General features: G+C 45.8%; 1 protein-coding gene across 2 annotated transcripts in view; it reads right to left on the bottom strand.

Annotated features, from left to right (window-relative positions):
- Positions 1-588: 588 nt before the first annotated feature.
- The window catches only part of TOM1L2 (target of myb1-like 2 (chicken)), a 33534-nt gene continuing 22361 nt past the window's right edge, over positions 589-11761 (bottom strand). For both annotated transcript variants that reach the window (XM_010018995.1, XM_010018996.1), the window contains exons 12-14: positions 4621-4680; positions 1996-2032; positions 589-1523 (exon numbers count right to left, since the gene is read on the bottom strand). In XM_010018995.1, the coding sequence (XP_010017297.1) occupies positions 1375-1523; positions 1996-2032; positions 4621-4680 (246 nt within the window). In that variant the 3' untranslated portion in view covers positions 589-1374. The remainder of the gene's footprint in view (positions 1524-1995; positions 2033-4620; positions 4681-11761) is intronic.

Genomic DNA, 11761 nt, shown 5'->3' with positions numbered 1-11761 from the left:
GGCATACATGCTGGAATCCCTTCTGGCAGCTCCGGGAAGAGCAGCACTCTCAGCCATGCTTCTGGCAAAGCAAGGGAATCAGCTTGTTTGCACAAGGAGGAGGGAGGCTGCAGCCCCACAGGAGCTGGGAGTTAATAAAGGGGCGGAGGTATCAAAGGATGCCCCAAAAATCACAAGCAACATGGCCACAATCATCCAACACTTTCTCAGGCCCAAACCTAGAAGGAGATGAGGAGTTTCATCTCCAGGACAAGCAGGCATGGCCAATCCCTCCATGGTAACCATCTCCCTCAGCATTTTCATACAAGCTTCTATGAGGTTTGCCTCTTTCTCTCATACCTACCACCAAGACCCAGCATGTCTATCCTAGCAGGCATGGCAGGGAATCCAGGAACCTCTCTCAGTTCACACCCAGTCCGTGAACAAGTCCCATCCATCTGCATGGATGTTATTTACAGCAGCTGAGACAGTTCTACAGTCACTGCAGGAGGAATCTAAGGTGAGGAAAAAAACCAACCTCGCTATTTTAAAAGGCAAACACAGTAGGGAAAAGCCCTCATGTGAGAATGCTCTCCCAAGGAGCAAAATGCTTCAAGCACTGACCTTACAGCATCCCTTTAGTTGTGTTTCTCATTCTCACCCACTGCCAGAGCTACTGGACATGGCCAACAGACTGCCTTTAAATTAGAGCAAGCCCAGATAAAACACAAGGGGGGAAAAAAATACACCCTGTGAGATTCAGAATATGAAGCGCCACACAAAGTGGGGAAAAGCGACCACCATATGGTACCAAGAGATGTGTGAGTGGGAGAGTAAAGGATTTTAACTTGTGAAGCACATGTTGAAAGGGGGAACAGTTGTTCCTTGCTGTCGAATCCGACACGAAAGCCAATCCATTACCATTTTATCTAAAAATAAAGACACACTCCTCCTGAACATTCCAGCTCAGTCAATTACATGCTGATCGATAGAGCAGTCTACTTGGCAGGACCTGCCTACAGAAGAGGATGATCCCTACATAAATTGAAGGGCAAGGCTGCTCTCTCCCCTCTGGGCTTTTGTTTCAACCCAGTGTGACGTACTCATGCATTCTAAAGGGGTTTTCAGCATCAAGAGCTGGTTTTGTGCAGCTGGGATAGGAAGAAGGGGATTAAGCGAGTGCTGGAGAATCGTGGTCTGGCAGGAATAGTGTTGGACTTAAATAGAAAGAGTCAGCTCGTGGGGGTGGGTTGTTTGGGGAGGGAAGGGAGGGGGAAAGAGAAGCAATCTATGAAATCAGGAGGAAGGAGGTCGTTGTTATTGTGGGAGGACAGAGTGGCCGTACAGCGACAGCCGCCTGCAGAGCACAGGGGTGGGGGTGGCAGAGGGCGAGCTTCACAGTGCAAAGAGGGCATCCTCCGAGCGCTCCTGCTTTTTCCTGCTGGAAGGATTTGCTGGAGGGGTGGGGGCTTCCTGGGGAGGGGAGGGCAGGTTGGGAACCATCTCCGCCGCTTTGGCTCGCTCTTCTAGAAATTTGTCAAACTCTGCAATGCAAAACAAGAGACGGGAAAGAGGTAAGAGCCGGACACAGGTCAGCAGGGCCTCAAATCCCAGTGCCTGGCACTGGCAGGCACACGTTCTTGTACAGCCTAACTTCCACGGGAGAGGGTAGAGTGTCCTTTGAGACAGCCCAGCTCAGGCAGCAGAGGGAATCAATCCCACGCTATGCCATCAGCTGCGGCAGAACCAGGGAAGCATCATTCCAAAGGGCTGAGCAGGTTGGGCACGCACACTGCACAGCCAAGGGAGATGGCAGGAAAGCACTTACAGCCGGGAGGGCTCCTCACACCATTTCATTTGCTCTTAAATGCTCTCCTCCCGCCTCTGCGAGTGCAGGAGCATTTGCTGGGGAACATCAGGCTGGGAGAAGTCAGCATCTTGGCAGGGATCAAAGCAGATAACTCAGGCTGTGCACTCACCTGAGAGCAACCCACAGCCACGGGCATCTCTGCTTACCTTCACTGGTCACTCCTTCCTCTGGCTCGTTTCCTTTCTGCAATGGGAACAAAAAGGTGTGTGAGCACGCAGGCTTCACCTTCACTATTACACTCTACACACATTTAATGCAACTGGACAGTGTCCACCTCTTGTTTCCACGTGGTAACTATTTGAACAGGGTGACCTGGGGAAATCACCCAGCTCCTGCGTTGGGAGGCCAATGGTGACACATTTCCCTGTGCTGGAGAGCAAGAGGATGAGCACTGAAGATTGCTGGTGGATAGCTAAATTTCCCCTGTTGGAACAGTGCTATTTCCACTTCAGACAGTAAGGTCTGGTCAAAAGCTGAGCTGTGTGAGTCACACAGACACTGTACAAGATGACATCTTCCCTGTCACAGTGTCAGGACTGTGGTTTGCATTGTCTCTTCAAATAAAATGCACTTTGAGCTGACAAAGGACACATGTCACAGAATAGTTTGGGGCCAGCGTTCCTCCTGGGGGAGTTCATTTTAGATTTCATACAAGATCCAGCAGCTTTCCTGGTGCCCATGCTGCACAAAGACAAGCCCAGGGTGGGCTGGTTGAAGGATGCTGTCCATGAGCTATGAAGGCTGGGATGTCAGTGCATTTCTACCAGCTGGGTGCATTTCAACAGTGCTTTAACAAGGAAATTAAAAGTCCAAGGATGTGGCATCCTTGTCAATCCATCGGGATGTTAAAGATGGATGAAAATACTACATGAAAACCTGCTTTGAAAAAGAAGAGTCTTTCTCCACACCCTGGCTTCTCTGCCAGGAGAGTGGGAACATACTGGTTGGCCTCACAAAGGTTTTTAATGCCTTCAGCATTACAGCCACCTCGAATCTACGAGCTTTCTACTGCAGAGGTTTCCAGAGGAACACACAGCAGCCACTGCTTCACCTGCAGAGGTACCGTTAGTCCCAATGTACCCCAAGAAGGGTAAGGAAATAAGTAATAATTAGACAACCTAATCTGTAACTTCCTCTGCTGAAATGAACCATGAACAAAAACGAAGGGTGGGGGGAACCCAGAGTGAAACCCAAAACTCCAGTCCAAACTTTGTCTGCTTTGTTCTTTTTGAGCAAGACTAGCTGTGGGATGACAGACGAGCAGAGCTACCTCGAGATCTCTCCATAAGATCTTCTCTCTTGCTAAATTCATTTAAATGGCAAAGATAAAAGTTTCCTGTTTAAGCAGAGGGGACATGCTACATTTACTGTGTTTCTTTAACAAAATGAGGCCAGTTTGTAATTCAATTTGAAAATGACTTCCTGGACCCAGGCCTGAATAAGCTACCTGCAGCTGAAAACCAGGGACATTTCAACCAGTGCCAAGCTCAAACACTGAAACCCAGAGTCTGCTGAAGCACTTCAGGAGGCTTTGGAAAGCAGAAGCACTTTCTTCCTCTCAGTACAGTCAGCTCCTCTGGTCTGACGTGCTGGAGCGTGCCTGCAGCTCTGCTGCCAGAGCCAGGAAGCAGAGCCTGAACTCCCAGCGAGGAGCTGAGCAGGCAATAGCAAGGGGCTAGGGGAGACCTTAAGGAGTAGGGAGTTACCCAGGGACAGTATTTGAAGCTGGAAGAATGGAAGGAGATGATCTGCCAGAGGGGAGATTGAGATGAGCTCTGAGGCAGAAGCTCTTCCCTGTGAGGGTGCTGAGGTGCTGGCACAGGGGGCCCAGAGAAGCTGTGGCTGCCCCATCCCTGGCAGTGTTCAAGGCCAGGCTGGACACAGGGGCTTGGAGCAACCTGCTCTAGTGGAAGGTGTCCCTGCCTGTGACAGGGGGTTGGAACTGGATGAGCTTTAGGTCCCTTTCAACCCAAACCAATCTGTGATGCTGTGATCCTTAGGGATATGGTGACCACAAGGAAACAGCTCAGTTCACTAAAACCATGTTTAAAGGAAGTCTCAAACGTGACCCACCACCCGTCTCCAAAATGCGCTTGGTTAATTGGAGTCAGATGCAGACCAGAATAAATGTGTGCTAGCTGTACCACTGCTTAAACCACTGTGTGCTGGGACACCAAAACAAACTCCAGAATGAAGGAAAAGCTACTTTTAGTTCTGTGCTTTGTTTGTTTAATAATTACCACACAAGCATCAGCCAGAAGAAACTGAAAGTTATAAACACTGAAGAAAGTAATAATAAAGATTTATCAGAGCCTATTATGAACCATGTCATGATTGCTCGCCAATTTAACAGAGACATCTTGATCTGAAAGGAGGCTAAACCCTGATCCAGCATCTTTTAGAATTGTGCATAAGTGGGTACTTACCGTCCAAGCTTAAACATGTGCTTGAAGTCAGGTGGAGAACAGAGGTAAACGTCAGCACATGTTTAAATGCTTGTCTGTCAGGGGACCAGAAACACACCATTTCTGGTGTCTGTGATGTTAACATGGAGAAGTGAAAAGAAAACAGCTCAGAAGTGGAAACCCCAACATTTTGATTGAATTGCTGAAGACAACCCTACCTCCTCCTGCTTAGATATTCCTTTCCATGGGAAGTAAGCTGCATGATTTGGAAGTTTCACTGCCTCCTATCAGGAGGAGTACCAGCAATGCATTGATAGTTACGTGTACAAGTGCCCATGTGAAAAATGAAAATATAAAGAGTCTCACCAAGTCGGTACTGAGCCACTCCTCAATGTCATCCATGACAGAGGACTGTGCAACAGGGATCTAGGGAGTGCAGCGAGAGAACAGCAAGGCAGGCAAAAACCAAAACACATCCACAATCATGGCCACAGAGCGATGGAAAACGCCAGAAATAAGATTAAAAACAAAAGAAAAAACAAAGGTGTAAGATGTGCTGGAAGGAAAAAAAAAAAGGAAAAAAAAAAGACAGGCAACAAAATATAAATGGCATTTCAAATAAAGAAACACTTGGGAAGGAAATTATGAACAACAAGGCTAAATAAAACAACCCAAGAGAAGATTATGGGGAATGACGTGACTTGATGCCAGCGTGAGCCGGGTAGCTTCTCGACCACGTATTAAAACCATCAAGGTGGACTGATGATTCTAATCTTGATCGTGAAAAGCTTTTAAGGGTAGAATACTGGATCTCTGTTAGGTTTTGAATGGTTAAATTTGCACCTTTTGTTTTGTACAATGGGTATTAGGCACAGTGAAGGGTTAGCAAAAAGAGAGGCTCAAAGTTCTTTAGGCAACGCTCCTATGAAAACAATTTGGCTTTCTCTGCAGGTGGAGGCAGTCAGAGCTCAAGGTACACAGTCCTGTTTCCTTCCAGATCCTCCTCCTGCCACACCACTGAGCCTTGGCACACTGGATTAAAGCAAAACTGTCCCAGCTCTATATTCCATGACCTTCTTGCAGTAGAACCCAAGACGTGCCAGTGTAAAGTCTCAAAGGTGAAGGTGAGGAGGAGGAGGATGGGGCAGCAGCTCCTGGCACGGGCATAGGAGGAAAGCACAGCACACTCCACTCCTTGTCAGGCCTCCACAGATGGTGTAACAAAAAGGCATGGAAGGTTTGCATCTCCTCCTGTGATAAACCCACTCACATTTCACTGGGTGATGGTGACAGCAGCGTGCTGGGTGCTGAAGTGACTTCACAAAGTGCTACAGGCAACTGGGTCAGCAGAGGGAAATTACTGCCTATTAGGTGTAGAATTTCCTGACTTAACTACACTGCTTCAATACAGCTGAGGGCTGCAGAAGTAAACAGGAAAACTGCACAATTGATCTCGTGAGGACAACCTGAAAAACACTTGGAAAGCCAAGTCAGACACGCAGGATCCAGGCCAGAGCACAGCAATGGGGCTGGTAGGCAAGAGACCCTGTAGTGCTAGAAAGGTTCTGCTAGGAAGGAAAGGTGTCAGGAGTTGTCTACAGCTTTGCCTGGAACCTCTCATAGGAAGAAGAGCTGAAAGAGGCCCTGCAGATGAATTCACTGGGATATACAGTTTTCTGAAGGACTTCTAGTGGAAGAGGACAGAGATGCTGAATTACAGAGGCAGCAGCACAGGCTGATGCCATTTAGCACAGCTCCTCAAGAATTTTTTTCATAGAATCATATAAGGGACCTTATTATTATCCATTATCTTATTATTATTAAAGATTATCTAGTCCCAACCCCTCGCCACAGACAGAGACATCTTCCACTACACCAGGTTGCTCTGAGCTTTGTCCAACCTGGCCTTTTTCTTCTAATCAAGTGGCCCTTTGCACTAAGGAGGCCAGTTAAGCCCTTTCTTGAGGTGAGGTCTGTGAAGGTGGGTTAGTTGTGCCAACGGAGTGGAAATCCAGGGCTCATCCAAAGCATCTCCCATCAAGAAAGGCGCTGGGAAGATAGCTTGGCTCTGACACTGGACAAAGTGCACAGGACAAATCCAAGAAGGGTCAGAGGTGCAAGTTCTCATTTTGCTTTCAACTAATACATGAAGATCCCACACAGAATTTCCTGCATTTTCATTTGGAATGGGCCAGATTTAGGCTAATTGCTCCTTTTTAACTTGCAATGGAGAGCTGAATCATGCACATACTGTGAGGTGGCCATTAACAAGAGGCGGGCTCTGTAGACATCTTCCGACACATTCCTTCCCAAAGACAAGTTGCATCTTGTAGAACTGGCTTGTTAGTTTAACAGCTTTGGAGAATACAGGCTTTAGAGATACAAAGCAATGAAATTATTCAGCCTACAGCAACCTAAAAACTCCTGCAGAAGTTTCACTGCTGTCTCTCTCCTGCATTGCTTAACACTGCACACGATAAGGGATGCTTTGGGAGCTGTAGCCTGCAGAGCTGCTCAGAAAGGTACTTGAAGGTTTAAGGATAAGAAAATGTGTATGGAGAGGAGGAAGAAAATAGGGTTTTTTTGCTTGTCTGTGAATAAAATAAGAGCAGCTGTTCTATAAAATGTATTATGCAGTCCCTGCGTTAGAAGGAACACAGTTCAAATCGTGGTTATCCTGAAAACAGGACAGATGTCAGAGCAAGGAATGGACTCTTGAGTTTGCAGGAGTCCTGGAAGAACAGCTGAGTAGTACAGGAGCCTGTGCTGCTGTGGTCTGCAAGATTCAAATAAGAAGTAAAGGAATTCCACTTTCAGACAGACCTACTTTATAGAAGAAACAAACACAAGCCTCAAAAGTGCAAGAACACTTCTCACAGGTCATATATAAGCAGCAGAGAGAACTGCAGGATAAACATTCGAGCATGTCAGCCTTTTGCTATTCAGCACTGACCTTTTAAAAAGCTTCCCCCACCTTCCAGCACACCACAGAAGTGCCAAGAGTTTGTATCTATTGCTCCTTCCCTACTCAAACCCTTCTCAAACTCAATTTATTGTGTCAGACTGAGCCCCAGATCCCCCATAAAACACGGGTTCGATGTATCAGGTTTAATTTGTTCGAGAAGAAATAAGGGGGAAACTCTCAAGAGTAACTGGAAGTTTTAAAATGCTTTAACTCTAAGATTGCACCATTTATATTCCAGTTGAAAGTGGCCGCACACAGAAGTTTGGCTTTTGCCAGTCTCTTGCGTATTTGGCAAGTTTCCCCTTCGCCGAAGCCCTGAACTGAAAAGTGTGGAGGGGAGTTTTGTTAAAACTAATCCCCTAAAACACAACAGAAGCAATGTAAAAATAAATTAGCTGGTTTACACATTAAAAAAAGACAACAGTTTCTGGGAACAAACAGCAGTGGCAGCCACAGACTACATGGCAATGGCTCCAGAATGGGATACCCTCTCATTAATACTTTGATTATGCAAACATACATGGTCTACTGAAGCTCTGAGTCTTGGCAAGACAGTTCCCTAGATAGTCACTGTTGACTGCAAGAGCTGTTTTTATAACAATATTGTGATTTCTTTGAGTCTATACTCAAAGTAAATGGAAGTTAAGTCACAAAATAGTTTTGGGTGCTTTGCATAACTGGCTTGAATTAAAAGTTGGGCTCATTGTTCAAATTCCTTTTTTATTTAATCTTGGGAAAAATCCTACAAATGGGATCATCTCAACAATCCCAAAAGGGAAATGGAAAAAGGAGGGCTGGGGGAACAAAAGGGAACACTCAATCCCACAAAACCCACAGGAACCTGGAATTCAAGGCCTTACTTCGACCTAAGTTAGATCACGTTGGTGTTCTCACTTGCAATAAAAAGCCAAAGAGTATTGCCAATATATTTCCTCAGAAGTCATATAATCCAATATTCTACCCTTAAAAAGACAGTTTAAGGTTATTACCATCACATTTTATTTCTATTAAAAATGATCCCACTGGAAAAGAAGCAGGTATGAAATGACAATTCAGGTTTCTAGGTGAGCTCATTAATGTTCTTCAAATGTTTAACAAGGTTCATGCTAATTGTTGCTAGACTACTGTCTTGCAGTAGCTTAGTTAATTCCACTTCTTCTAGGTGTTTAACAAAGCTGACACCAACACTTGGTTAGTTGCTATTCACTCCCCCTCCATTAGTTAGCAGTAGTAAAGAAAGGTCTGTCATTCCTACAGCAGCAGAATGAGCACTAAGATGCGTACTAGCAGTCTACTCCAGCTCACTACTACAGTCTTACCACCTATTTAAAGCTGTTGTAATCTTGAAATAGCTGCCTGGCCTCAATATTAGAACACATTTGACTTTACATGTAAGAGTTTAATTAGCTATTTGATTACTTGGAACTGTGTTTGTACATTGCGTAGACGGGGAAGGCAAGAGCTCAGGTGCTGTACACTCCCCAGCACAGCCTGTTGTGCCCGTACAACAACCAGCCCATCTGGATCTGACAGCATGTCCAGGCAGCGAAAGCCTTTGTTCATGTGGGTGAACCTGTAAAGTGGCTCCATAAAATGCCACAGCTGGACAGGGAATGAAATCCATGTGGTCTTCAGAACAAGAGAACACACCTGCTTGCCTTCGAAAGGGAGAGGGCTCCTACCACATCGAACAAATGAGATCTTCCCCTGTTTATTTCTCTGTCTGTTCACAACTCAAGCACTTCAGTCTCCAAGAAGATGACGTATTTTAACAGTCTCATGTTACCCAAGGCATTTCCACATCTCAGATCCTATCTCTCTACTGAAGGCACACAGCGGCATCCCACTTTGTTACTGATCAACATCTCAGCAAAGGTTTCAGCTCATCTTTACTCACGTATCTTTACTACAAAGAGGAATCTTCTCTCCAGCCAGACATGCTGCTGGTGGTCGAGATGCAACGCTGAAAGCTGTTCCTATTACTTTCTGTGACCTCTGGTTCAGTTTCATTCTTCCCCTACCACTCTCCCAAATAACACCTCTGCCCTGATACGGTGGCTTAAGCAACACCTTCTTCTCACTTTCATTACAAATATCTATGTGGCATGTGAATGGGGTGACAGATGAATCTAACAAATTAACAGATCTCAACAGCTGCCCAAACTCATGAGAAGGGAACTGCAATTACCTGCACTAAAACATGGTGGTCTTATGCTCAAGTCTGTGCCTCTGAGCTGCTGATACAAACCCTTGTATGACACCTACCTTGCAAAAACCCAGGCCTTACACTGCAAACAGACCCATTACCGAAACAGCTCAGCTGCCATCCCTAAGTCACATTTGAACCATTAATTTCTCTGCAGATACCACTTTGCCTACATTAGCTGGAATGGATAAAGGTGTGGTTTGTGTCTCCATGGTCCTGGCACCCCTTTACCAGCAGAACTGAGCTGTAGATGAAGCTGAAACAGAAGCAACACTGCCGAATTCACTGGGAGGGTACACATGAGGCCCTGAGCAAGCCTTCCTCTGCAAAAGTGTGTTGGTGGAACTGGGATGCACAGAAACGGAGTGGGAAGAGCTCAACTCTAAGCTGAAACATATCATGGTTTGGAAAGAACAACATCAGGTCATGAGGGATGCTCTGGCAGGGGGATGATGCCCCTTCAGTGTTGTACAGGCACAGGTAATGGCAGTGTCAGCTCGCCCCTCTTCTCCCAGTACAAAAAGCTACCAAGGAATGTGCACATCAAGTTCATACCTGGGGTGCTAATTATTCCACTGGTATTGCAAATGCTACAAAGTCATATTAATAAATATGGTTAAGAACTACAGCCAGTTAAGAGGAAGAACAGAGTTAATCATTAGTTTAGTTTTGGTTTAGGTATTTCTCTCTCATATTTAGCATACAAACGAGGTGACAGGTTTGTAAGAGCAGCGACTGGCTGGACAGCCAGACCCCTTTCCCTCCCCAAATCCATATGCCTCCATGAATGCTGCAGTATCCTTTTTCCAGGCTGAATAACCACAAGCCAATGAAGGAATATTGTCCTTGTTTTCTTATTAAAGCAGTGGTGAGAGTGGTGTGAACAGCAGGGGTGCCGATTTCATGCTTCCCCGCTCTTGTAAACAGTGGAAAGGCAAAGAAGAGGAACTAACTAAATCACTGGATTATTCATTATGGATGAACATCTAACAGTGGCACAGCACATCTCAGGCTGCAACAGAGCTACCAAACAGCAAGAGCCTCTGTGAACTACAGTCAACACTATCAGAGGCGAAGCAAACGCTGCACACTTCACAGCTTTTCACTCTGGTGTGGAGCTGTGGGTCTCTGACAGGCATCAAACTGAAATGCTGGCTCCCAAGGACAGGTACCTACAGCTGGGTTTACCCATGGGTGCTGGCAGGCACAGAACTGCTTTTGGGTGCTTGCATGGGCAGGCAGATACAACTGGATAGATGCACGTGTCCAGTGGCATGTACCAGCCATGTAAACTCCTGATGAATTCACAAGCTGCCTCTCAGAAATAACCTGGATTAGCCCTAAATCTAGAAGAATAAATACAAAGTGTTTCACAGATTATTTGATATTGGATTTTCTCAGCCTTAAACTCTCTGGGACGTGTCTCTTTATAAGCACTGAGCAGCTTGGTGTGGGACATTCAAGGCTCTCCCTATTCCTGCCCCATGGCCTCCTGACACCCAGCCCCATACGCTGCACTGCAAGTGCACCCCAGCCCACAGGGAATCCTGCACTGTGCCTTTCTGAAGTCAGCTCCAGCCACGACTGCTTCAGAGGGACTTTGTACAGTCACATCATTGGTACTAATCTCAAACACTTCAAATGATGGATTACGGCATCCCAAAACCACAAAATTGGTCTTAGAACATGGCTTTAAGGCATAGCTGAGGCTATTTTTTACCTACCTCTGACTTCTGCACTTAAAGCAGGCTTTTGAACTGCTCTCTGCAAGCATGTTGATGAAGGACAACTTCAAACAAGGTCAACATGTGCAGAGATTCAGTGATGTTCAGAAGCCTGATTTTATCAGAGCACTGGCATCACTAGACACAGGAATTAAATCCTTAAAGCCAGAAACGCTCTTGTACCTTTTGGAGTCTGAATCCTAATGCCAGTGGGGTGCAGGAAGTCAACCTGGGGAGCAGTTCTCCCATTCCCTTCCTTTCCTAAAGAACTAATCATTTCATAAGGTCTGATCCTACAACTTCCATATGTTTATTCCAGACCACAAAGTTAAGCACTACCAGAAAAGGCTGCTTTAAAGATATGTGGGAAGTGCCCTCTTTATGGACAAGATCCAGGAGACTTGTGTTTATCCCTTGAAAAGTGGATACTGCATAAATAAATCAAGACAGTATAAGGAACCAAATGGATCCCCAAGCTTCTTCTGAAGGCAATGTGGGATCCTACATATGATTCAGTTGGATACAGGCCTTTGTGCTGTATAAACCAGGAATTGGTGCAAATCTTTCCCTTTGCCCCTGGAAATGATGTAGGTGGGAAATAAACTCCTTGTA

Source organism: Nestor notabilis, unplaced genomic scaffold (assembly GCF_000696875.1).
Source record: "Nestor notabilis isolate BGI_N333 unplaced genomic scaffold, ASM69687v1 scaffold9017, whole genome shotgun sequence".
Classification (NCBI taxonomy): domain Eukaryota; kingdom Metazoa; phylum Chordata; class Aves; order Psittaciformes; family Psittacidae; genus Nestor; species Nestor notabilis.
Note: the sequence above shows the minus strand (reverse complement) of the source record. Positions and strands in the feature narration are given on the sequence as shown.